Source organism: Pseudopodoces humilis, chromosome 13, assembly GCF_049639895.1.
Source record: "Pseudopodoces humilis isolate 2021_Gansu_Grassland_sample_001 chromosome 13, ASM4963989v1, whole genome shotgun sequence".
Lineage (NCBI taxonomy): Eukaryota > Metazoa > Chordata > Aves > Passeriformes > Paridae > Pseudopodoces > Pseudopodoces humilis.
Window position 1 is genome coordinate 10,889,908 of NC_142212.1, and position 27,746 is coordinate 10,917,653.

At 47.0% G+C, this 27,746-nt stretch overlaps 1 protein-coding gene across 7 annotated transcripts; it reads right to left on the reverse strand.

Annotated features, from left to right (window-relative positions):
- Positions 1-288: 288 nt before the first annotated feature.
- On the reverse strand, positions 289-26,718 carry SLC41A3 (solute carrier family 41 member 3). Of its 7 annotated transcripts, XM_014251791.2 has the most exons (12): positions 26,549-26,718; positions 24,926-25,042; positions 24,431-24,747; positions 14,100-14,207; positions 13,213-13,284; positions 12,262-12,406; positions 10,043-10,189; positions 7,285-7,429; positions 6,500-6,579; positions 4,607-4,741; positions 3,664-3,812; positions 289-1,216 (listed from the first exon to the last, which is right to left on the reverse strand). In XM_014251791.2, exons 3-12 carry the CDS (start codon positions 24,719-24,721, stop codon positions 1,031-1,033), a joined length of 1,458 nt encoding a protein of 485 aa, XP_014107266.1. In that variant the 5' UTR covers positions 24,722-24,747; positions 24,926-25,042; positions 26,549-26,718; the 3' UTR covers positions 289-1,030. The 7 variants fall into 7 exon arrangements, with proteins under 7 accessions (XP_014107266.1, XP_014107265.1, XP_005522120.1 ...); XM_014251790.2 differs by lacking the exon at positions 24,926-25,042; XM_005522063.3 differs by lacking the exons at positions 24,926-25,042; positions 26,549-26,718 and adding an exon at positions 25,812-25,915.
- Between the last annotated feature and the right edge of the window lie 1,028 nt (positions 26,719-27,746).

Sequence of the window (27,746 nt, forward strand, 5' to 3'; positions counted from 1 at the left end):
AGTCACTGCCACAGCCTTGTGCCTGATTGTCACCCAGACCAACACAGGCAGCTTCTGGACTCATTCCAGAGCAGTTGTTAATGAGTGGATGGTGACTGTGGGAGAGGCTTTAATTCTAACCTGAAACATGTGCATGGCAAAAAGTTCTTGGTTAGGAAACACTGATTTTCCTGAAGCCCTGTTAAAATTGTGTTGTCCAATCCTGAATGGATGAGAAAAAAAGCAAGTAGTTCTGCCTGACAAGTTAGAACTAGAAACGGGCAGAGTCATGGGAAGAAAACAGTAACCTGCAAATCCACAGCATTACATTTATTTTTTTTACCCACTTTATTTATGTGTGTGTTTCTATAAACATTTCAACTACTGGACATTTCATAAACCGTAAAAACAAACCTTCCTGCCCTCAAAATGCAATCTAACCAGCTTTTTGGTCAGGCAGCAGCAATGCTGTCAGGGCAGGTAGTATCCCTAGATAACCTTCTGCTGGGCATGAGCCAGCAACTCACTGCCTCAGATCCTGAGCCTCTGAGTGATGGAGAGGAGACAAGTTTAAAGACCTGGTTGCTCTGCTACTCCAGGGATTCAGCAGGAGAAAAGTGGGGCAAATAAAGAATTTCCCTTGATGGAAAGTCAGAGTCCGATGGAGGGATGCAACATCCACTTGCGGGATCAGACGCAGTGACCTCGGCAGGCTTTGGAGCGGCCTCAGGGCTGTGTCAGCGCTGGGGATTGAGACCACGGCCCAGATGCTCCTTCCTTCCCAGCGGCCCAAATGCTCCTTGTTGCCTCGTTTGCCAGGTGCAGGTGTGAGCAGCGGGTGCTTCTTAAAACCATCCTGCTCACTTGCGAGGGCTGTGGGTGCCGATTCCTCGGGGCGGGCGAGCCCGGCTTTAAGGCACGGTGGGGAGGGCAGGGGGGTGTCGGCGTGGCAGGGGAGGCCCAGCCCAGCCGGGTGAGCCGGCGCTGATCCCAGCGGTGCCCCGGAGGAAAGCACCGTATAGCACGAGGGATGAGAGCAGCACGTGGAGCCTCAGTTCCCCAGGTTCATATCTGTGCCGTGGATGAGCCAAACGAGGCGGAAACAGATGGCCAGGAACCCGGTGCCCAGGAGATCACCCAGGGCAGTGAGGTAGGGGATGGAGAAATTATCCGGGTCCAGAGCCTTCCTCCACATCAGGCGCACAATCAGGTCGGCCACGTAGAGCAGGATCCCCACCTGAGGGAGGCAAGACAGCCCTGCTGTGAGGCACAGGAAGGTAACACACAAACCTCGGCTCAAAGACAAAGGGATGGGGCCATGGCCAGGGTACCAGAGCTAACAGGGGGCACTGAGCAGCCACACCTTCCCCAGCAGAGCTGAGCTTCCCCAGTGAGATGGCATGGGATGGCATGGCATGGGATGGCATGGGATGGGATGGGAGTAGCTGCCTCCTACCCTTTGTCATCACATAACCCACGGTGCCAGAGTCCTCTGCTGCCAGCCACAAGTGTGGAGACCCTGCTTGAACTGCTCACCATCACTGCCTGCCAAAACCAGAGCCTGGCCACACCAAAAACATCTCCCAAAGATACGGTTCCTATTCCCATGCCTTGAATGGGAGAGCTCCCACTCACTCCACCAGATGAAAGGTTCCTGTGACTATACAGGCAACCCCAAAGGACAAGTTCATAGCCAGACTTTTTTCTCTTCATCCTTCTTTTTTCCATTAGAAATTCAGATCATGTCTACTTTGTTTTTCCTAAAAGTCTCAGTGGACAACTTGAGTTTGAGGCAGTTTTTACATCAAAGATATCCCAAGCAGAACTGACATGTTAAAAAAAAAAAAATAAGGAAAAAAAAATCTTTGTTTCATCTCGACAGTTTAAAAATTTTTGTTGTGATTTCTTTTAATTCTTATTTCATTCCCAATTCTGATAAACAGATGGAAGAAAAAAATACTTTGGTTAAAGATTAAAGACTGTGTAGTTAATTGAATTAAGAAGGGAGAGAGTATTTGCACCCCACATCTGTGGTCCCTCCATGGGAGACCACAGTACATCAGTAACCAAAGCCTGAGGCAGCATTTCTAAAGGTGAAAACTGCAAGCTGGGTTGGGAGAAAGAGAGGAGGAGAGATGGGGGAAGCAAATTAAATAACAGAATGACAGAAACTAAAGCTGGATGGAAACTCAAAATTTACATAGATAATTTGTCTTCCTCAATTCAGGATCAAATACATCCACATCTTTCCTGATGGAAAATTGGTTTGACTTGTGCTAAACAACCCTCAGAGATGGAGATGCCACACTCTAAGCAATCAGCCCCATGGCTTCTTTTTCTCCATTTTTGTTTTCCCAAGGCCTAACATAAACCTGCCTTTTTCCATCTGAAATCCATGATTTAATGTTTCCTCCGCTAGTGACCACATAGCAAATGTTATTCTGTCCCTCCCTACAGAAATTTGGTAGCTTAAAGGCTGTTAACCTTTTTTCTCAAGACTCTCTACGTAGGACTAGTTAACCCCAGTCCATTCAATCACTCCTCTGAGGTCATGTTTTCTGGGCCTCTGATCTTGGGCTTCCTCCAACTGACCCAAATTTTCCCCCCAACCCTCTTTCTTTCTGTCTTTATAAAGCATAATAGAGGGAATAATAGAGAAAAGGGCCAGGCTAAGTGTATTCTCCTCCACTGGCCTCCATGGGAATCTTCCAGGGGCAGTGGTGTTGCTGGGATGCTGCTCTTTATGCTGTCATTTATTCTTTGTATTTTCATGCTTGGCTTTGGTTGAGGAGTTACCTCAATGCATAAAGAGAAGAATAAATATTTTCCTTTACAACTGTGGCTGTGCTGCTGGGCTTAGGGTTGTGCAAAGGTCAAGAAAAACTGATTGTTTACACACACAAGGAATTCACCCTCAGACACAAGGCTGCTTGTAAGGCAAAGTGAGAGTCAGTCACCTCATCATGCAAATTAATGAATCACTGATTTAAAAGGGCAAGTGAAGTCAGAGCCTCTGAGTTCAGGCAACAGCCACATGCATTTCTGAGTGAGAAAAATAAACTTTACAGGGCAGGAAAAGCAGCAAAAGAGATCAAGTAGATGATCTGCTCATTGCCTACCAGGAACTTTTACTTTTGAAGATGAACTGCACAGGGTCTGGGCTTTCCCTTTGTGTTTTAGCCACATGGCCCTGCCCAGAGGGATTCCCTAGGTCTTCACCACAATATCTGACAGTGGTTTCTAAAATGGGTGAGGAAACCTGCTGGCTGGAGTTCACTGCTCCTCACTTGCCCCTTGCTGGGGTGACTAGTGGCAGCCTGGAAATACTTGGAGCTTAGAGACTCAAGGAGTGAACATTTTAAAACAAGGTGCTTCCTTGCTAAGACTGTCTCTGCACACTTACTGCAGCTCAGTGGATGTTGAGAACTTTTCCTCCTCTCATGCCTGATCCCCCACTCACCCTAAAGCACAGTTGTGCTCATGTGGGAGACTAGAGCCTGGCAATTTGGGTGAAGTATTACTGGACCTACAGAACGTACATGATTCTTGGTAGAAGCACAGCTGAAACGAGAGCTGAAATGAGAGGCTGCTGCTGAATGGTTTACAGTGGCTCCTTTTTAACCTGGAGAATACTGGTTTTATCTTATCTGATAGGTTCCTTTTGGATGAGAGTTTGGGGCTTACCTGCAGCAAAGCAGCAGCCAGATAGAACATCACAAAGGTGAAGGACAGGGATGTGTGTCCTCCCTGCAGCAGATGGATGGTGTAGAGGAACACGAGGTGCCCTGGGATAACCAGGAGGAACAGGACCCGGGCTGACTTGGAATTCACCCCTGCAGAGCACAGAGACAGAAACAGAGGTAACAGCAGCTGGAGAGGGGGAAGGGAGGACAGGACACTGCATATTTTAATGCATAAACCTGGGGCTGCCCCCTTCCACCAACCACATTGCTAATGCCTTCTCTAGATCACACAGACATAGGAAGCATCTGCAGGATGAATCCAGCAGCTTTGTCTAGCGTTGAAACTACATGTCAGAGGCTTTGTGCTCTGTGCCAACCCACTCTGACTCTTGCAGACACTCCTCTCAGCTGCTCTCTGCCTCCCACAACTCCTGCTCTGCAGCACTACAACACATTTTCCCAGCTTATATTTTGATCTAGCACTAACTCTCAACCTAACAGGGAAAATCAACAGGAGCTCTATAAAGACTAACAGACCCAAAATTGAGTTTTGCTGATGCTTAAGTATTTCCAGTGCTGAAGATGGAGGAATTGCTGATTTTCTGCAAGATTATGGTCTATTCACTGCTCTGTCCACAGGTGATGGCTCTAGGCTGGCCATTAGAATTACTTTCTGTTAGATCAAATCTAAGATTCTATTTCAATTACTTTCTTTAGTGCTCCCTGAAGGCCACTTTCTTTGCATGCCAGTGAGCAAATATGCCATAAGCCTTTTTTTCATGCTGCCCACTGCAAAGATGTTTCCTCTCTGATCTGAGTAGTCTCTGTGGAAGGGGAAAGTTCTGCCTTTGAAACCCACCTAGTCCTTCACCAACCAGGCTTGGGAAAGGAACTATCTGTGATGACAGGCCTTGAGACATGGACAACAAGGGCTCAGGGTCTACCTGATGAGAAGAATGTAGTGCATGGGTTGGGCCAGTTCTGCCTCATCTTGTAGGGCAGAACTCCAGGCATGCTCCAGAAGTGCAGGAATGTAGAAATTCGGCTGGCTTGGATGGCAACCAGATTCCCCCCAACACCTGTGAGGACAAAATACAGAAAACCTGTAACCCACCTTCACCACAACAGGAAACATCAATCCAAAATCTAGCCTAAGGTGAGCTGATCTGCATTCACTGAGAGCAGCAGTGAGAGAAAGAGAAGACCTGATCCCTGCATCCCTAGTGGTGCTGCACTATTCACTCTGCAGGAACAGCTCCTAAAAATCAGGAAGGCTCCAGTAATTGTGTTCTTCTGACTGCTGACTGAAAACATTTTCCCTTTCTCCCCAGGGCTGGATGTAAATGCCATGTGGCCTCTGAAGATGATGTAATTGCACCTGGTTTGACACAGTCTGTGAGCAGCACCCGAGGAAAGCAGTGCAGATGCTGCTCATGGCCACTTCTTGGATTTACTCACTCAGAGAACCATTATTGTTAAAAAGACAACAAAACATCACAGAGAGTGATTATATGTCTGTCTGAAGGTACCTAACACACTTGTTAAGTGAGAAAGCATCATGAGAATGAATTAGAACTCAAATATGTTAGCTAATTAAAGTAAATTAATTCCTTCCAGACTGATTAATTGAAGCAAACATTAAAAAGCAGCTACATTTTCCAGTAGAAAATAGAGGATAATGAGCTATGGAGCAAGCTTCCACCACCCTAAGAATTTTCAGGGTGGAAATGCCACAGTAAAGATAATGGTGAGCCAGATGCTGCAGGCTTCTCATACTTTCCCTTCCTTGGAGAAGAAATCATCATTAAATGTGAGATTTTCCAGATGGGAATCAAAGTGAAAATACCCAGGCTGTCTCACTGTAGCTCAAGATGGGACCAGTCCGAGCCATGCAGTGCCACACTTTGCACATGCAGGGTCAAGGGCTGCCTGTGCAAAGACCCAGAGCACCTCCTAACTCTGCCAGCAGCTCTGCCAAACAGGTCACCTGTCCCCACAGAGCCATGCCTGGGGCTGTCACTGCTCTGCTAAATGGCTGCTGACCTTCCCAAGCAGGTTCCTTGACTAATCATGCTGGAAAGGGTTTGTCAGCAAGGTGGCTGTCTTTATGCAGATCCAGGAAGGTGGCAGCAGGGTGACACCCTCTGGCACTGCAACAGGACACCACGCTCTGAGGGTGGCATGAGGCCCGAGGAACCTGGGTTTGCCTTGGAATGGGCCTGTCCTAAAAGTATGTTATATTAGCAGAAAAATAAGATAGTGGATCTTCAGGGATTACCAGGATCCTCTGCAGTTTGTACTGATAGGTGTGTGTATAAAAGCACTGTGAATATAAATATAAATATATATATATAGATATATATATAGGTATATAGATATAGATATACACATAAAATATGTTGAAATATATATAAAAATCCAATTATATCCACTCCATACTTATCATCTTTTAGATACCTATACATATATAATCTTATTATATTAATATTTATCAACGGTCTCTATAGGGGATGATTGCACAGCACAAATTACTGAGTGGAGAGAAGGAAAGAAGGGAAAATGGATTTATTGTGACATCCCAGTAGGTCTGATGTTATGAAAAGTATCAACCTAGCTCTCAGAGATGCTGTTAACCTTTTTTTACAGCTCTGTCCTCGCTGCTATTTTGCTCCAGAGACACTTCAAAACATAACAGGAATGTGATGGGGACCAGGAGCTTCACATCCACTCATGATGGGACTTGAACACTGTGTAGGGGCAATGGTGGATATCAGAACACTTGGGAGGAAGGGGGGGTAAAAATAAAAGTATGCATAGAACCCCCATGCCCAACCTACCATTAATCACAGGTGTGAAAACTGCCATGCCTTCAAAGTTTGGGTCAGTTACAGTTTTGTCCAGGATAAGCCCTCCAATGCTGTTAAGAAAAGGACAGGAAATCAGAGTGGATCAATCTTTTCCCAGGGCAATTGCTACACTGTGAGAACAGCACACTGACATGGGTTACTGCATCTTCTCCATTGCCAGGGCTGGACTGTTCACCATGTACTCATTTTACAGCTCAGTTTTCACCAACAGAAAGCATTACAGGTTTTTTTAATGGTATAATGAGTTCAGGAGGGCTTCTTTGTCCACCCCCAAGCAAAACTGGTAGTACTTAGGAAACCTTTATCATCCTCCCACAAAGTTTTGTTACACTTCTATACTGGCTTTAGCAGTTTTTTAAAATTCTCTTCCAGATCTCAGCTGGTTGTGAAAGATGTTGCACAGGAGGAATTAACTACCTGGCTCTACATTTACCAGTATTTTCTCTTTGCAGCTGAGTAAGAATGAGGCTGAAGTCTGACAATTTGTGATGATCATCATCTGTGCTTTCAGCTTCCTGGCTTTCACCCATGTGGTGCCTGGATGTGCAAGTGAGACTTGGAATGATTTGTTTTTCCAGTCCTTTGGGGGCTTCTTATCTGCTGTCTCACAGCCTGTTGGAGAGTCAGTGGCTGAGAAGCTCTGGGCAAATACCCTTCTGCTGTCCCTCCCAGGGTCACCTCTGACCCTCTAAGTGAGCCCAGGGTCTTTCTGCAGTGTGCTGACAGGGCAGGGCGGGGAGCAGTGCCTCGCTTACCTGCTGATGCTCATGGCAACAATAACCGGCTGCCACCCAGACTTCAGGACTTCGGCCAGGGAAGGACTTTGCTTGGCAATAGCAACCCAGAGAGGGATCATGACAATGAAGACAGCACAGATCAGAGGAGAAAGGTACTTCACATCTGGGAATGTGAATAGGAAAAGAAATCTTGATTTAAATACCCGTAGCTTCACTGGTTGCCAAAATTGTATTGCACAAAGATGGGAAGAAAGGCAGCAGGACTCTTGCTTCAATTGAGTTATGTTAGAGGAAAAATCACATGAAGCATGATAGTCCCCACAAAACCACCTCAGTCCACCACAGAAATCCATAATTAATCCCTGAAATTCACTGCTAGAGGATGCTGTTTGAAAATCAGCAGGATTCAAAGCAAGTTATATTTAAAGACGAAGAACTCTCCAATTCCATCTCCAACTAAGAAAGACAAAAAGTTACAAAATTTCTGGCTTCAGGGTACAAATAAAATAGCAGGGCAAGGGGGAAACTCCTGTGTGGAAGTTGTATCCCACGTAGGGCAGGCACCTCATACGTTCACCTAAAAGTAGAGGTAAGAAGTACTTTAGGAGGCAAGCTAGCAGAATACTGAGCAGCTGGTCTGCTCTATAGGAACAAATGTTCTCTGGCACGTATAAGCCAGTTAAGATCTGGGGTTTCTTTTGTGCTAGCTTGAATGTGTTTCCATTAGGTGCTTTTTCCATTCAGCAGAGGCATAGCCTTGGAGTGATCTTTAGAAGCAAAGAAATTAAAAAATAAGTAGATGTGCAGCACTAAAAGAAAATAAACATGACTCAGAAGCATGAGAAACACCTTCGAGCAATGGGGCTGGTGCCAACCCTTTTGATACAAAAATGCTGCTTCAACAAAGCTCTCCATCTGGTCTCTGAGCTGGGGCCAAAGGCAGCAGGATGTAACGCCGACTTTGCAGGTAATCTGGGAGATGAAGCAGCTCAAAGTGTGCATTTTTAAAAACACCACTGCCAGAGCCTTGGGCTACCTGGATGCGACAGCACTGATGTGATGGCATCCTTTGTGAATGAAAGGCTCTTACACAAAGAGGTGCAACTCCTCACGAGTGGCTTCAGTGGACACTGAAACACAACTCCTGGGGACTTTAGAGTACTGTCAGTGCACTTTCCCCCTGGAGTCATCCAGGACAAGTGGGTTGTACAACAGACAGCTGCTGTACTGGGCCTCTTACCCACACCACATGAAGTTTTGAGCAACTAATTCCTTCTTAAATAATGCAGACACAGAGCACTGGAGGTGATCAAACCTTACCAGAGCCCACAGAAAGACTCCTGGTAGGATGAATGGTCTTCAGGCTCCTCATTCCAGTTCTGCCACATTCTCTCACAGGCAGCCCATAAGCAAGCTGAAACCCTTTGGCCCACTTTGTATCTCCTTTATGCAGGACTGAGAAGGACCAGAGGCAATTTTAAAAAAAATTGAGAATCTTCTGTGGCAAGAGGATAGTCTGCAGAAGGAGAATGTGCTACATCATGTGGCACACAGTACTTCAAACATTACAGACTCTTCAGTATTTTTGAAGGATATATATACATTTTGATAGGACCCAGAAGTTTTTCAAGTGTGACCTGTACCTTTTTACACACTGGGCAGGGAAATGGATTTGTTCAAGCACCATCAGCAGTGCCATCCTCCCACCTGCTTCACTTCATGCTCCCAATGACTTTGTGTCTGTGTGCTGACTATTTTCCCTCTCAAGTGGCTCTTTAAACTACTCTGTCAACCCCAGAAATGCTCTCTGGTCACAGCCACAGAGGTTATCATGTTGTTCTGACCCTGTGCTCCCTGGGAGATATTATCTGAGGCACAGCAACTGAAAGACAGATTAGTTTTATGGAGGCAGGTGTGATGGCATCATGGAAAAATCCTATTTAAAAAAAAAGCACCTCTGAAGCTCAGGGAGGAGTGGATGGAAGCGATTCATAGGCCTCTTCCTGCAGTGTGCGCTCCTTCATTCCCTCACTTGTGCTTGCACATGGAATGAGTTATGCAAACTGAGAACAGCTGCCTCGCTGCTTCTGCTCAGTCTGAAACAACAGTTTGGGTTTCAAATGGTATGGAGTTTGCTGGATCTTTTCATTTTCCCCTTTCTTTTCTAGCTTAGGCATACAGGAAGTAGCCTAACACTTTAAAAGCCACAGACATATATCACCCATGTTTTGAGCCTCTGAGGATCATCAGGTGCCTGAGTCTTTGGCAACCAGCAGCACAGCTAGCCCCAGACCACAACTCCTACTCAGAGTCCTGCAGGCACAAAACACTGCAGACTACTTCCCTCCAGCTGAATACCTCGTTCATCCATGACTCTTCATGTGAGAGGATACAAGAATATTTTACTAGTGCCAAAACCCTGAAATTGTCTTGTGAAGAAGGACCTGCTATTAGCCATGCACAGGCAGTAGATTTGCTTGGCTAGTGACAGATTGAGGAAAAGAATCAGTGTCACATATGTCAGCCTTCTGTTGCAAAGCTGCACCATACATGTTGGTCATTTCTTTGACAAATCCCAGTTGTGTTTATTAGGTTCTGCCTTCCAGTTTGTTACTAAAAGAGAGTCTGGAAAAAGCCTCTTTGGTCATTTTTCTACCCCAGTGGCATGACAGCCTCCATTCTGAAACATACCAGAAATGCTGAGGCTGCCTGCAATAATTTCACAAGGATTTGTGAGCTCCCTTGCTGAGCTGCAATTCCCTGCTGAACACTGTACCTATGTATTTGAAGAGTGTACTGCTGATTCCTGCGAGGAGGGAGAGGGTTATCAAATCTCCAAGGCTCGCTGCTATGGGTGTGGCGACATTGTCTGGATTGATCCCAACTTTCCTTGCTCCGATGATCACACCAATCATCACCAGACCTAGAGAAGACACAGAGCTGGCATTAGAGAAAGCCTTCTGCTGTGTTTTACCCCAGAGCTGCTGTTCTGGTTCCCAGAGGGATGTGGGGGTCTAAGAGAAGCAAGAAGCACATTACCCACAACAGCACCGTGCAGCTGGAGATTGGACACCCCCAGAAATTTGTCCTCTTGTTTTCACCAACCTGAAGTGCATGACTCTGTCCTTATAAACTGCACCAAGGGCCCAGAGGCACACAAGCAAATTCCAGGGATCAAAGGAGATACCAGCAGGCAGCCCAAGTGTAGAAGCTCCCCTCCTGAGCAGCCTAATCTTTGCTGCCTTGAAGCAGGACCAGGCATGAAGCAGACTCATAGATAAGCACACAGAAGGCATGCAGCAGCCTCCTGGTGCCATCCCCTCCTCTGGATTCCACAGCACAAAGATATTTTCCATATTAGACTGAAATTTCTCAAAGTTTGAATCACCAAGGAGCAATGAGCTTCCTTACAGTAGCCTGCATGAGCCTTTCAGGCCAGCCATCAGACTGAGCCCTCATGTCCTAGAGTCTTTGGGGCTGCTTTAATTTGCACTGGGTGGATATTGGTGCAGTGAACAGCTCCAGACTCAAGGGGTGATGGTGGTGGCCCACATCTCTTCCCTTGTCCTCTGAGGTGCACCTGGAATATTGAGCTGCTTTCCAGCATTTTTGGGGAGAAGGGAAGTTTTGCTTGCCCAGGTAAATTTAGGAGCACAACCCCCAAACCCTGATGACCATGTGGGAATCCCTCAGCTATCAGATCTCTCACAGGCCTGTGGAAGGAGCACCTGGAATAAGCCCTGCTTGGCCAGGCTCCACAGCTAAGTAGCAAAGGCAGCCTTGAGACAAGACATAAGACATCCCTTCAAAGTCCTTCTGTGGCTGACAGGCTGCACCAAAGGAAGCCTGAGAAATAGTGATTCCCTCCAGCTCACAACCTCTCAGTGCCTGTCTACACAGCCCCTCCAAAGCTGAGCATGCACAGGAGCATCAGTTGTACCCCAAGAAATGCCACATGTGCATCTTCCTTTATACAACATCCCTTATACAAAAACACATCCTCACACAACATGACATTTCCACAGCAGCCCTCCCAGACACCCACCTTCCCCTCCCCACTGCACAGTTCATGCTGTCCCTCCCTTGCCATAAAACCAGCAGCTTCCTGTCGTGCACACCCACACACAGCCTGCCTGTGACCGTGTCCAGGGGAAAAAATGTCAGCAGCAAACCTGAGACAGTGCAGCAGCAAAGCCTCTCTGTAGCACACCATGCAGGGACATTGTAGGGAAGAGTAATGAAAGCTGAGCTGCTGTTTTTTAACAACTGCCTCATCCCACGTTTTCCATCAAAGGCATCTACAGTCCCACTTCGAGTCCAGCTTTGGGATAAGCACTTGTTCTAACTCGTCCCTTTAATTTAGAAAACTCGCGGTATCCTTTGTGGCAGGCGTCTCTATTCAGGGTATCATGCTGCCCTCCTATGGCAGACCTGCAAACTGGAGATCTTCAGGCCACTCGGAACTACTGTCCAGCCCATCATGTTCCCCTGGAAGAGGAAGAGCCATGGGGAGAGGACTGTCTGGTTCCCAGCTCACAGCAGGAAAGCTACAGGGCTGGCCACTGCCCTGCTCAGGTGTAGGGTGACGCAAGTCCATCTCGAGCATGGTCTGGATTTGTCTGCTGACAGACCCTCTGCTCCCTGTGTGACATTATTTCACCCTCCCCTGGGAAAGGGCCAGTGTAGATGGCTCGTGTGACACCCAGGAGACACAGAGTGGGGGTGTTTGCACACCCACACATAGCTTGGGGCATTTTTCATGTGCCAGCTGAAGGACATTTTGATTGCTGCCTGCGGATGCTGAGGGCCTAGTGAACCACAGATCATGGGGGAATAGAAGCAAAGGCAGGATGCAGAGAGGATGAAAGCAGCAGACACAGCTCCCTGCATCCCTCCTCCCTCTGCCAGACCAGAGAGCTGCCTCCCTGGTGAAAGGGACAGTTCACTCCCCACCTGAGTGCTGCATGTCTCATCTGAGGAACCAGAACCACTCACCAAGGGAAAGTGCAGCTATGAAGGCCGTGGTCACGCTGCTGGCACACAGCACAGCAGCCTGGCTCAGCTCCACAGAGCCCTTGGAGATGGCTCCCAGGATCACAGCAGCAACAGCAGCCAGAAGTCCCACCACAGTGGCCTGGACCTGGGGACCAAAGGACAGCTGGTGAGCACTCGTCCCATCTGCTCCCAGGCAGCCCTGGCTCCACACGACTGCAGCACTGCCACACAGCTTGGAGGGCAAAGCCTGGCACAGATGCTGATTGTTTGAGTATTTAAACAGCATCCCTGCAAGGCTCCACTAGATCAAAAAAGAAATCCAATGTCAAAGTTTGGAGAAAAACTCTGGGGGCCTGCAAAGGGCAGATAACACTTCAGCAAAGGACACTGAGTCCATTGGCATAGGAATAGCCCTGGTTGATACAAAAATGGGCTCCCCATCAGCACTGCACTCCTGGGGAGCTTGGAGCTGCAGAGGGAGATAAGGGAAAGCACACAGACACATGTTGCCAGCCCTGTGGTCTTGCCATGTGCAAACTCTAGGCTGGTTCCTGGATTTTAGCAAGCAGAAGGAGCTACATGAGGCAGTTTCTCCCATCTCTTCCCTCCTGCCCAAGGCTGATTCCCAAACACTGCCAGTAAATGACAAGATTTATCCAGAGGCTGCTGTGGAACAGGGATTGTGCCATAGCTCCTGCTGCAAAAGGAGTTTTATTAGTTCCGTTTGTCCACAAAGACAATGAATGCTTAGATGTGTTTTACAGCTAGACTACAAGCTCTGGGGCCACACAGAGCTTTATTGGAGGTCAAGTCCTGGCTCTGCTTGGCTGTGTTGAGGATACCTGCCCCAAATCACCAGCTCTGCATTCAGCACTGCTGGAACAGATGCTGCTGATCTGCAGCACAGCAAGAGAAAAGGGACTTTTTCATCTCCCAGCTGAAGTGACTCACCTGGATAAGGGCTAAATTGCAGGTGGCCATTTTCCATTGCTTCTGGGCATCATCCATCTGTCCAGTGTTAGCCTAGGAGTCAAGAGAGATACCCTGAAAAGCTGTTTACAGGTACACCTGTTGGTACAGGTGGCTGCTGAAGGCAGTTTCACCTGGTCCCTGGGGGTCAGAGAGGGACAAATGCAGGTCACCATCTTCCAGCCTTCCCTGCACTTCCTTCTTGATACTTTTCTACCAGCCCAGTGTGCCAGGGGCATCAGAGGCTCAGTCTGGAGGTCCAGAGGTGTTGCAGGGCACCCAGTTAAAGGTGGAGTGGGCATATCCACCATAGCACACACACACAAGAAGCTGAACAAATTAAACCATTTTTCAGCCTTTGTTCCCCCTAAATTGCTCTGGTAAGCTACAATTTCTCCTGAGGCATAATAAGAAAAGGCCAAAGTAAACAAAATTGCGTAGGGGACACAGAAGAGATCAAATACAGAGCAGCAAAAGCTGCTGCAGGCTCCAGGAAGCCTCAGTCTGCTCCCCCCGAGGTAGGATTGCTGGGAAACCCTCAAGGATCAATAGGCACAGAAAAGCAATCCAGTACTGAAGCTGACAGCTGTGGAGCCCTGGCTTTGTCTCCTTCATGTGTCACAAGGCCCCAAATATCAGCAAGTGGCCACCCAGGGATTAATTCACCTTCAAAGTGCAGATGGAAATTCTCTGTTCCAGTTACAAAATGAGGGCATACACATTATTTTAATGCTCACACCCCACTAGTTTCTACTTAGCAGAAAAGGGCATCTCTCATACACGGTGTGATTATATAAATGAAGAATCTCCTGATGTTTCCTGCTAATCACCGCCCTCCCAACACCCCCCACCAGCTTGTTAACACTCACAGCAGTGGAGAGCCTGGATGCCAGTGTCATCTCCAGATTACCCTTCAGGCCAACCAAGGCAGGAACCAGGATAAACACTTCTGTAATTGTCCGAAACACATCCCAATGCTGGAAGAAAACAAAGGCAAAGACCTCAGTTTGTGATGCTGACCAGTCCAATGCTGTTGCACCCCAGGGCAGCAGGTTTTTGTCTCACCACCTCCAGGCATCCTGTGCACACAGGGGCAGATGCTGCCCTGATGCATTTTATGTTTTGCATTTTGGGAGTGAAGGAAGGAATTTTCAGCTTGCAGTATTCTTTCTCATCTCATGCACAACAGAGCACTACCCTAATGGGGAAGGATCTTTCTAGGGGCAACAGAAGATTTTGGAAACCCACAAATTAAACTCTGCCTTTAGCACCAGCCAAGACCAACGTTAAAAGTAATTAAGGTTCACAAGCCAAATTAAATAGAGCATGTTCTCCATCCTTTGCACTGACACTGGATACAGGAGACTCTATTGCTAACCAAACTCATAACAAGAAGTTGTGTCTGTCTTTTCCTACCAAACTTCTAGTCAAGCATCTAAGACTGATGGTGGGAGGGAATGGGAATTTTGCATCTCTTCTGCACAAGCAGCTTCTAAATCTTCCTGTTACCAAATACATTCTCATTACAGCTGGAAAAAGGTTTTGAATTAAGGTATCTCATAAGCCAAACTGCCAGGCCAATGTCTTGGCTGTTGTTGCTCCTCAGAAGCTGAATTGTACAAACCTGTTGAATCAGCTGCAATAACAGAGACAATCTGGAAATGTAAGAAACTTTGTTGACTGACATTCCTTCTCTAATTTTGCACTATACAGTGCCTTGGAATAGAATTCAGTCCTCCTCTGTGCATTCAATGGTGTTGGCAAAGTCCTGCTGTAGCCAGAGAGGTTTAAATCAGGATGAAATCACAGAATGGGGCCACTCAGCATGAAGGAAAAGTAATGAGCCCAACATCTAAGAACAGAATACAAGGAAAAAAGGGTGGCTGCAATGAGTCAGATCAAAGGTCCATCTAACCATCCTTAGGTCTGCCAATAATCCAGTCTGGGTGTGTAAAACAAGAATCTACAAAAATGACAAGTAAATGGGGTAATTCCCCTGTGTGTTTTCTGGACTATAACTGTCTACCACAGGGTACTGAGCTGGTGGGGGTTTTCTGCACACTTACCAGTGTTGAAAGGCTTTCCCTTTCAGATCCTCATCCAAACTTCCCCCTCCAACCCATGTGCCATCCTGTGGCAAAAATTTCCATGGTTTAGCTGCACATCACATGAAGAATCAATTTGTTCACTATTTCCAACTTGTCACTGGCTATTACCCACAGTAGTCCTGAGTTCTGGCACTAGAGGACAAAACAACAGCACATCCCTACCCACCTTTTTCACATCCACTGGGATTCTATAAACCTGAATATCCAGGCAGTTGGACAGACTCAACAAATGGTGACACATTCAGCTGCCAGCCTGTTAGGAAATATATACAGGCTGTAACAGCTTGGTGTTTTTCTCTGGCTGTGCCATGGGAAGCTGTGGGAAGCTGTGGGAAGTTGGTGGTGTCTGTCTGCTGGGAAGACCTCACAGCTTCCTTCTCAGACAAGAAAATTGAAACTGGGGCTGAGCCAGTTCTGAGCATGTGGTGCAAGGCACCTCAGAAGTGCAGATCACAGGCGAAATGTTATTATCAGTATAAAAAAGGCACTTTTCCTGGAAGTGGTGACCTGGAAATAGGCACATTTCAAAATGTTTCAAGGTATGTTACTGTTGAATAAACAACCAACAACACAAAAATTGTTCCCTTACTCGACACACTGCAGTTTTGCTTAAATTTGTTAACATAGAACTTAAATACCTGAGAAAAACTAGGGGTAGATATCTCTTTTAAAGATTCATATCCCCCTCTCTCCTCTCTCTTTAATTAAGAATAAAGATCCAAACACATCTCTGAAACCTTCAAAAGAAAGAGGAGAAAAAACAGACTTCATAGTCACAATGTAAAAATCCTCAATCACTTAAAGCAGAGAGGCATGCAGAAATTCATACTTAAGACCTTGCATATTTTGCACATAAAAAGACATAAATAGAAAGCAACAGAAAAACTCAACTGTTTGTATTTTCTGTGCATGTCACCTTTGGGAAATATGACTTTGGTATATCTAGGTAAGCTCCAACCCTTGTGAAATAATAGATTTTGCCCGTCTCAAGCCATCAGAACAGAAGTTTCAGCATCTGAGGTATGATTTTTTGGGACTCTGCCTTACATATAATTACACCTGAAAGCTCTGAACAATTAATAATCACACAACTGTACTAATAAAAAAAAGCTGACTTAATTGCCTCAATTTGAGTCTCATTAGTGACTCACCGAGAGCCTGAGGACAGATTCACAATGATTTCTACCTCAACAGCCAGGACTCCATTGTGCTAGTGACTGGGAAATACAGAATAAACAGATGATGCCTGTGCCATCACCTTGCAGGACTGTCAGCTGGAGGAGTGGCTGAGTGGGGCAGTTTGGAGCCATGCAGGCAAGCAACTACCCGAATGAAGACAACTGGAGAAAGCCTAGGAAATGTTTCTGTCCTTTGAGATGGAAACTGGCCTAGAAAGAACAAAAATATTCCATGCAGCATTGCAAACCCACACAGGGGGACACAGAGACAGAAAGAGACTCTTTCCCACTTCACATTTTCATAATGGAGTTCCAGCCCTATAATTCAGCTCTGAAGAAGCTTGGTGAGCCCCATGTTCTGCCCACAGCAGCTCGATCTGCTCGTGGGGTCCCTCAGAGGAGGAGAGGTTATCGTGGATGCACTGAGCCAGCCCCCCCAGCCTCAGTGCAGCCCTGCTGGAGCTCCTCACACTGTCCTCACAGACCCAACCACGTCCTGTCACCTCCCCAGGACATCCAGCTCCCATGCAGCATCTCAGAAGCCTCAGAGGTTTTCCATTGCTCTGAACAAGTCAACAGAAAGATCAAAATATCCTGGAGTACAAAATGCAAGCCAATTCAAAATCCTTTTCAAAGTAATCATCTCATGGGCTTTTGTCAACAAAGAAAAGAGATACCTTATATCTGTGACTTTTATTTGGACTGTGTCCCATTCCAGTGGCATGGAAAGGGAAAATGAAAGGGAAGCTTTCCTCTAGAATTCTATGGTTTGAAATCTGATCATCCAGCTTCAATATGATTCTTCACCTTACTGTAAAAAAGTGGGCCAAACACTGGCAGGGCCCTGCAAGGTCTCCAGCAATGCTGGCCAAGGATCACTGGAGCAGAGGCAGAAATGTCCAGAAGGAAAAAACCTGTGCCATGTTATCAGCCCTGCAGAGAGTCTGCATCACCTGCACACACACAGGAAGAGACAATGGCAAACATCTGCTTCTTTGGGCATCCTTTTCCTGCAGCATGGGAGACCCAGGTCTGAGCCTTAGAGTCTGGGCTAGATTAATCTCTTCTGCTGATTTTTCTTTTAAACAATAATATGTACAGTTCTTGGTTTCATCCCAGAGCAGATCAGAAACTGCTAAAATCCTGAGAAGTTTGATAGGATATGAATGAGTAATTTACACTTTGTTCTCTTTACAGCAACGTGAGCCTTGCAAAAGACAGCAACAGCTGGACTCACAGCACAAAATCAAGTTATTTCAAGATATTTTGTATGTCATAAAAGAAGGGCAGCGGGATTAAACTCAGTATTATCTATGCTCTAGATACCATCCTTAAGCTTGTCCATATATCTCCCTGTCCAAGGCAGACGCAGAGTTTCCTAAGAATGTTTTGCAGTCACTACAAATAGGGGAAAATGTTCCTTAGCCAGAAGAACCACTAGAAAATGGGCAAATCACACACTCCTGGACTTGAAGAACCTGTAGTTTCAGTATGTGAGCCCTCATGACTGGCAATATGAGTCTTGTGGTACCTGGCCTCAAGCAAACAAACTTAATGTTAGGTTTTTGTTGGACAGGACTGTGAGTTTCTAGCTCTCACACTTGCAGGAAGTTGCAAATAAACAGCTCAAAGACAAAGAAGCACAGAAGAATATCCTAAACCTTTATAGGCTAAGATCTCTGCATTTTCCCAGCTACTGGTTTTGTTTTCAGCTATGGGGTTGTTGGTACCATGGCAGCTCACCACACTAACATCTCTCCTGTGCCAGTTGTGACTCTCAATGCATAGCTAAAAACTGGGCTCCCTCCTCTGGGAGCTGAACCCATGGACTGACGGTTTCTATTTCAACATAGTTCACCAAAATATAAACTTCCTGTGGTTGTGGTTTACACCTGACCCCATTTCTAGGAGTCAAGTGAGCAAATACACAAACTAGATTGCACATTGTTAAAGGACAGGTGCAATGCAGGCATACATGGCTTGTGTTTCCCATTAGTTTGGATACAGTTACATTTTTGAACACAGCTCAGTTCTTAGCAAGTGAATTGATTTCTTCTAGACAAAGACCTATTCACTCCCAGGTACAGAGTGGGTATGTGCTACGTCTTTCTCCTTCTTTGAGACAAATGCTAACTATTAACTTTACATCTTGGGTAGTTTGAGAACTCCTGTAATGCTGCAGGACAGGTCTGTGCATAAGCACGGCACAAGGTGGAGATGACAAACACAGCACAGCAACAGCCTGTGCCACTCCAGTTAACCCTTCTTGATATTCCTTGTGTTGCCTTTAGTTTGACTTCTCTGCCTTCTTTGTTTCTTCCAGAGCAAGGAAAAAAACAAGCAAGGTATTGTCTTTCCAAACATTCAAGTATCCATATTTAGCCCCTCCTGTGGTATTAATGCCAGAGAATCCAATGTACTCCAGTGAGCTCAGAGTGCAGGATATATCCTTGGGAAACTCTGCCAGCCTTTTGATCTGCAAATCCACCAGCACGAGATGCCCAATCTAGATCAAATTTTTCATTTCTATTTGTGCCACTGGTACAAAGGAAAGACAGATGGATGGGATAGATCCTGGTTGTGGGCACAATGGTGTAAACACAGCAGCACTCCCTGGCAGTCAGTGGAACTTATTCTAAATTTATACCCACTTCAGAAACTGCCCAAGAAGCACTCAGTTTGTAGGCAATGCTAATCATTTTATGGTGGCATGCCTCTCATTACAGTATCTAAATGCATTCTAGACCAAAGATTACATTACATTGTTTGCAAAGAACTGAAGGCATGAACTTGCCTCTTAGTAAAACATGTAGTTAATACCAACCCTGACCTAGATCTCATCAGCAATTTTTGAAGAAACGATATCATGCAGCAGGAGAATATGCTGCAGCCTGATCCAGTTGCTTCACAGGAATCTTTACCAAAGTGTTTAGCTCGATAGAGAAAAGGGAGCACCCAGTCTAGCTCACCCAGAGCAGTGTTAGGCAACCATCTGAAAACCAGTATCCCACATTACAAGGAGCCCAGCTACTGATCTAAAGGAGATGGATAGTGTCCCTCCAGCACAGAAAAAGCCTACAGCCACACTGCTGACTGGCTGCTGGGACTACACTCATTAGAAACAAACAAGCACAAATACTCAAGGTCAGAGCCTTAGCCCACCCTCTCACTACAAGTTGCCTAAGCACAGGTACCTACTTGAACAACATCCATCAAGAGGCCAGCAGCTACCATTCCCAAGCCAGCCAGAAGGAACGGCACAAAAATCTGGGAGGCAATGGAGAATGAAGTCTCTGGGAGAAATCCACTGGCTGACCTGGTCAACTTGCAGGTGAAACCTCTCAGCTTCTTGCCGTGGAAGCACAGTTCCAGCTGTAACTGAGTGACCACCATGGTCACACACTGTTACCCCATGCTCAGCAGGAAATGAAGGAAGATCAGGACATCACCCAGATCCTCCTTGTAGCTGTCTCCAAAGTCAGGAGGAATGTTTTTCCTCAAACTACAGCAACGATGCCAAATTCCTTTAGTTTCTTCTCCTCCTAGGAGCACGTCCAGACGATCGCAGCAAGGGTATCCTCCAAAATTGGTTCAGCTGGGTTGAGCCCAGGTGGCAGCAAACTCGATGGACACAATTTCTCTGATTTAGATCCAGGGGGGAATTAAAAAAGAGAAGAGAAGATTGTAGAGATGCCTGTGGACGAATAGAAATGAGCCCACACCCCATTCAGCTCCCACCACTTCGGTAAAAACCAGTAAGACCTGCTCAGGCTACAGCACTGAAAGAGTGACAGGTCATACAAGAATCCCTCAGCGTGCTCAAACACACTGGTGTCCTTTCTCCTCGGGTTACATTTCTTGTCAGAGCGCGGAGTGTGTTTGATATGATGGTTTAATGTGTAAGCCTGCTGCAAACCAGCCCAGCTCCCTCGCTCCCACCACAAGCACTGCTGAACTCTCCTCACTGTCCCGAGGCCCGAGAGGTGGGGAGTTACCAACCACGATCCATTCTGCACTTCTCCAAGGTGAAGAAAGGTCAAGGAAAACACGAGCCCGCGTTTCTCTCAGCTGACGGGATCATGCAGGTCTCATCCCCGGGCAGGTGACACAGCTGAGACAGCTGGTGACACAAGATCTGCCCTTCCAGACCCCAGCCCCTCGTGTCCGCTCCGCGGGCTCCGTGGGGCAGAACAATCGGGCAATGCCAGCTGAACCTCTGAATGACTGGCTCCCAGGGGAAAAAAAAGTTCAGAGAACCAGCCAATAAGCTTCAAAAGTGAACACCCTTATCTGCTGTCATCACTTCAACTTTCTGCTAGTTTGCAAAGGCCAAGATAAGAGTCCTAGCTGGAGCTTATTTAAGGTAGCTCCATAATCTCTCTGCACGACAGGCAAGGGAGAGAAAGGACACGCTGTGAGCTGCTCACCCTTCCTGTTCCAAAGTGAAACACGCTGCACGCTCCTGGGAAGGTACTGTTTTTGAGAGAGGGGGTCTCACCCCAGAGGCTCCACGGTTAAGCAGCTTATACAAGGTCAAAAATCAGAGCTGCACCATGGCTACATACAGCCAAAAAATTGTATCATGCTTTGTAAAGGCTTCAGCTCAAATTCAAGCATGTAGGGAAAAGAGCCATGGTATTATGCTTGGGCTTCTTTCTAATAAGTAATTTGGGCAAACAAATTGAATCAGAGGGTGCAAAAGCTTTTAAATCCACCATTCAGGATGGATCAGCCTCTTCCCTCATTCTCTGCAGAGAGAAAAAGGCTAATATAAAGTTCAGGCTTGTGGACTCTGTCCTTGTGACAGGGTCCCCGGCACTGCGGGGGAGTTGGAGAGAACACGACATGCTTGCAGCTAAATTGGGAACTGAGGAAGCTCTCGGCCATTTAGACAGGGTTTCTTTGGTCTGAATTCACACAAACTGAGGTGACAGAGCAGATCTCCCTGGAAGCAAGGCAGAGTGGAAAACAAATGCGAGCTACAGAGGCTCTGTCCTTCGCTGCTTTCTAGGCTGGTATTTTGGTACAGCCCCTAAAACCTTCTCCACTCCCAGCTGCCTTGGTGTGTACATGTGTCTCCACCACCTAACAGTGGTCCAGTTAGCTGAAAGCTAACACGAGAGCACATTTCAGCTAATCTAAATGTAAAAATAGTCCTACAATATCTGGAAGAGTCAAGTTAATAAAAATCCCGTAATAACCACACAACCCAACCTCTTTATACCAGCTGGGAAGAGAGAAATGACAGCATGAAGGCCCAGTTCTGGTTAGTCATTCACAGAGGCTTCAAGGAAAGAAAAGACAATTTCTGGACAAAATTTCTGGACAAAAACATATGTTTTTAAGTTCCAATAATGTGCCTACCTAGTCCCACATGCCATTGTATCAGCCAACTGGATTGATGACAGGCAGAAACGTTAATGTAAAGGAAATATCAATAAGCCTAAATGACTCAAATAACATTAAAAAACACAGCAGCAACACATCCTGTACTAAAGCGTCAGCCTGACAGGGTTTATGAGTTTATCACGCTCCATCTGTCTCCTTCTAAGCAAGCACCATAAAAAGCCCTCGAGCGGTAAATCAGTATGCAGAGAGGTAATTGGTTCAGGTGACCCATGTGTGTACACTGGGTCATTTTATTATGCATTTAAGGAGCCTCTGATGAAGAGCCATACCATATTTATCAGCAGAGAGATGCATCACATTTTCCTGGCAAAGAAATATACCTTATTTGTCCAGAAAAGATACATCAGGTTTGAGAAGAAAGAGAGCATTGCTCAACAGCGGAAAAAAGATTGTAACTAGCTAGTGAAAAAACTAAAAAAAAAAACCCAACAGCTCATGGCTGTACCACTCCAGATGGCAAAACCTGCAGAGGTGCACTGCTGCCCTTCTCCACACACAGATACACCTTATCCTCATGTTGCCAGCTAGTCAACAAGTAGCCCTGTCCTGGAGGAGTCAAAGCAGAAACAGCCTTTGGTGAGTCCTGACCCTGATCTAGATCCTCCATCCACTGGCACAGTACAAGAAACAGAACAGAAAGATGGCAAGTGTCTGAGAGCACAGTTTTCATACATACCTTGTCATCCCTGCAAAGAAGAGACAGAAATACCCGTGAATGTTCCCACAGTGGGGCAGTGTTAGCAGCAGGCAGCACTGTTCCAACACCAAGGGCTCACTGGGGAACGATGCTTCTCAGGGACTGCACGTCCCAGTGGCTCGAGCACTACCACTCCTGACTCTGTGAGCTGCCTGCTCCATCAAGCAGTGTATTTTTGTTTCTAACATTGCTCTTCTCCTCCCCACTTTAGGAAAGGACAAAGGACTTTTGTGGAAAGCAGGCAGTTGGAAAGTGCCTGGGGCCCAGGGACTCTCAGGGATCCAGTGCTGTCCCACAGAAACAACAGCAGCAGCCAGGCAAAGGCCAGGGCTGGCTCAGGAAGGAAGGGCAGCAGCAAGTCCTTGATGAGATGTGCTCAAGCAGTCCATGGTCATGCCACTGTGCCAATTGCCAAAAGCCACGTTTCCTATGAGATATTGCATGGGTTGCATGGGTTGATTTCCCATACTTTAAACACTAATATGATGGCTTTTAGTGAGCTCTTTATTTGCAAAAACAGAAAACAGATATATGCAGTTTCAGAGGAGAATGAGGTTTGCCTCACATTCTGTTCATATTAGTAGCTCAATTCCTCCTAGAAAAAAAAACCTCCCAGGGAAGAAACATTGAAGGAAAAGTCTTCCTCCAACATTATAAACCCATCTGCAATCCATTTCACACTTTAATAACTCACAGTAGGAAGAAACATACATTTAATGTCACAGATCCATAGGAACAGGCAGCTCTAAAAAGTCTAAAAAATAAAAATGGTGTTTTTATTTGCTCAGTGTTCAAGACTCTTCGGAATAATGTCTAGGGAGACAAAAAGTATTTGACACTGGGTTCTGGATTTGCCTGGTGTTCTGTGATCTGATTAGACATTCTGCTGTGTATCAAGTACATGCTAAGGTCAGTTAAGGATACTGTGTCACTCCTAAGCCTTTATAGCTCTTCTAACTCAGAGAGCTCAGCCCTGGGTTAATGACAAAGGAACACAGCTCCACATTTGTGAAAGTTGTCAATGTAAGCATAGTAGTTTCCATGTCACTGTATCAGATAGGGCAGGGTAGTTTGACCTCACAGACAGTTAGTCAAACAACAAGGTTAACAAAAAGGCACGCTGTTAGAGTAACCCAAAGTGCAAAGGCATGGCAAACTATAATCTGGAAATTAACTGCAGCTTTAAGCTGTCTAAAATTAGGTGATGGTCATTGCCTTAAAGGTCTGTATTGCTGTACCATAGGAAAAAAGGTCGCATCCTGACCACCAGAGAGTCAGAAATGGGACTTAAAGAATTCAAGTCATCTGCTGTGAAGCCCTAGAAAAGGATGTGGTGCACAGGCAGGGCTGTGCTGTTGTATGAAGTGTTAAGGGTGCTGGGCTGGCTGACGCCTTGTGCAAGGAAGCAGCGGGTGCAGGACTGTCCAGAGTGACATCCATGACAGATGTCACCAGCCTATCTCCTGCAGGAAAGCACTGGGCCACCCCAGCCATGAGGCTGCACTCACCCCCCCTCTTCCCAGGACCTAGGGGAGATCTCTGCATAGAACTACACATTCCTAATCATCCTTCATGTACTCTTTAGTACCATGTTCTTTTTTTTATCCACAGGAAAGGAGCCAGAAAAGCACCACACATCTCTTGAGAGCTGCACAGTACATAATAGCTGACTTTGAGGGACATGCTGGCATAGGAAACTGCTGCAAATCCGCCCTTACTATGCCAATCTCAGAGCAAATCCCCTGCCTGGAAGAAAAGTCCCCCACTTATCCCATATCAGGTATGTCAGATGAGTTTCCTTCCCTTACCTGAACATAATCCAAAACCATGCCTGCCAAGACCATGCCAAGCCCAGCTAGGAGGTATGGCAGGAGCACTTGCAGGCAAATTGAGATTGCTGACTCTTCCTGTGACTTTGCCGTGGCTGCTTTCTCCTCAGCCAACAGCTTCTGCTGTGCATGCAGAGAGACATCCTCTGCCTCCTGGCTGCCAAGCCGGCTCTCTCTGTGTTTACCCTTGCTCTTTCCTTTGTGCCTGGATCGCTCTCCGTTCCTAGACCTGCCCTCTTTTCTCCTCTGCCGAACTTCCTCACCTTTCATGGTGGCTTTCTTGAATCACACTTTTTCTGAAAAAAAAAAAAAAAAAAAAGTCAGAAGCAATGAGATAACAAAAATAAGTATCAGGTAGGTGAGAGACAGGAAATTCTTTGGCATTGTGTACACTCCATTAACCTGAAGGCAAACTACCACTTACTCCCCAAACCCAAGATACTCTGCTGGCCCAAGTACTAGTACTTAGTTTACCTTCAAGTTTGTATAGTGTCAAACCAATCTCCCTTTCCGTAGTTGCATCTCTTGCTAGGCCTGTGTTCTGCACGCTGCAGTGATTGCTGTACATCCTGGCTCTTCCCCTGAGAACGCCTAGAAGAATGCAAAAGATGCTGCACATGGCCTGAACTCTTGACCCACCACCTCTCACACTGGGAGACACAAGAACTTACGAGCCCAGTAGAATCCAACCTTTTTCAGAACCTGACCCCTAGCCAAGAAATGGGAACAGCTGACTTCCTCATATCCTAGCATCCCACAGTCCAGCAAAAGGACTAGCATCCAGGTGTGTACTAAGCTTGCTACCTACCATAGCTGTCCACCACTCCTCAATAACAAGACAATTCTTTGATCTTCGTGCTAATCTGGATACTTTTCCTTCTTTTTGTGCCTTAGTTGACACACATGCACTACATGACTCATCTATCTACAGGGAAGTTGCCATGACCCTACAGCATCTTACAAGAAAAAATAAACATGCAAAATTCTAACCAGTAGCCCTTTTGCTGCCATCAGATCTGATTTTTTGATGGAACTGTCACTCATACTGCCTGTCCCGCTGCTGGCCCAGGCAGCGCCCCAAGTCTTTCACCCATCACCTCCTGCCAGCCCTTACCTGGATTAACCCCTGCCAGATAGATGTTCTCTGTCCCTCTCATTTTCAGGATGGACCCCTAACACCCCGGGGCCCTGCGCTATCCCAGGAAGGACCAGTCCTTTTCTTGCCCCAGCATCTGGGGAGCGGAGGAAACAGCTGGGAGGCCCCGATCACGGCAGCGGAGGGGAGGGAGGGAGGATGGGCAAGACAAAGTCCCTCTCTGCGGGAGGAGGAACCGCGGCCCCGTCCCCGCGCGGCGCTTACCGGCTCGGTGCGCTGCCCGTGCCGGGGCTGTCCCCGCCGTGTCCCCGCGGGCGCGGCCGGGCCGATGCGAGCGCGGGAGGCTCCCGCCACATCTGGGCGCGGCGGCCGCGGGTTCGGGCCCGGCCCCCGCCCGCGGAGGCGGAGGCGGCGCCGTGAGTGGCAGCCGCCGGTCCTGCCCCGGCGCCGTGCCCGCAGCGCGGCTGCCGCACGCCCCAGCCCCTGCCGGGACCCCCGGCACGGCGGGGCCCTGGCAGCAGCACGGGGCTCGCTCGGGGGACTGCCCGCGGCAGCCCCGCTCTCCCCCCGCCGCTCCCGGAGCCCGCGGAGGGTGGAAGGGAAGGGAAGGGGTGACAGCTTCCAGCGTGGGCAGCGTAAACAGGAGGCTGCAATTAAGAGCTGCGGAAAGACGTTTCCTCTGTTTGGGTTCGTCGGGATATTTTTTGTTGGCTTGGTTGGCGGGTTTTTTTTTTTTTTCCTCCTCATTTTGGCACTTGCAAGAGCTCGTGTTGCAAGCTTCCTGCTCGAATGCCTGCCCTCCACCAGCGGCAGGGCAAAACTCCTGTTGACTTGGTTCTTCTCCCCCTCCCGTTCTGAACCAGCGTGTTAGAAATGTGATTACAGCATCCATCACATTTAAGCACATAAATCTCATTAAGCACTGGAGTAACCATACTCATGCAAGTCTCCTGAATCATGCAGCTCAAATTTCCAGAACAATTGAGGATATTAAATCATACCTCAGTACCAGAGCAAACTTATATCCTGCTGAAGTCTTTCAGATGTCATGCTATGCTAAAGGGCTCTTACAGACAAAATGGTGCCTCTGGCTCAAAGTAGGGCACACCAAAAGGAGTTGAAGGTTTTTGTAAGTGGCAGTAATGAAACCCTGCAGCTGCTGCTGTGTCGAGGCCGCATGGTGACTGCTGAGCGTCACTCTGTAAGGGCAAGGCTTTAAATTTCAGCTCACTTGGTGTAATTTTACGTCCATACTTTGCAACCGATGCTTCCCTGAGAGTGGTCAGAAGACAGCGTCTTGGTGTGAGAAATAAGAGGGGAAGGAACACGGTTTTAAAAAGTAACAACATTGCCAAGACAGTTTTAGACCTGTTAAGTGTATTCTCCTATCATTTTACCACTGCGCTGCAAAGAAAAATATCTACAGAGCAAGCACAAAGTCTCCCGGGGATCTTGACTGCCAAGGGCATTTTGGTAATGCTTCCAGCTCAGGAATGTCACTGTTCTGCAAGGGATCTCACACCTGTGTCTGAGCAGCAGCCACAAGAGCTCCCAGCTCCCTGCCAGAGCTCACGGTGTGTGCAGAGGGCCTGTGTGGCTCATGTGCCATGACCTGATGTGGCAGCTGCAGTCCCCAGAGCATCCCCAGTGGGTGTATATTTGAGTAGGCTGCCTTTCAGCAGCGGCACAAAGCTGCACTTTCTCGGAAGTGCAGCGACACTGTTTGGATAGATCCTGGCTTTGACGTAAGGGATCAGTGGCTGGACCTTGATTGCAAACAGAGCTCCGGTGACCCTTCAGATAGGATAGCTCAGCTGCTCCTTGCAGCCTGGGAAGTGCCTGTCAGCACAAAGCTGAGCATCCTCATGCTAAAATGTTTTATCTCCCCCCGAGTTATAATTCGCATGTGCTGCTTTCCAATGCTCTCTCACAGATGTGCAGGCAGCACCAGCAGTCACAAGGTGAGGACTCAATACATTCATTTTGGTTTTCCCCACAGTGCTTTTGAAGGCTGTTTCCTTCAGCAGGGGAAAAAAGAATAAGATTGGTATTCCCTTTGTTGTTGCTTCACAACTGGACTTTCTTTCCAGCACTTATTCCCTCAGCCAAGAAGAGTGGAATTTTACAGCTTTCTTCAGTATTCTGTCTGAAGATGTGATTTATTTTTTTTTCCTTCACTGTTTTCCCCTATAAAATGGC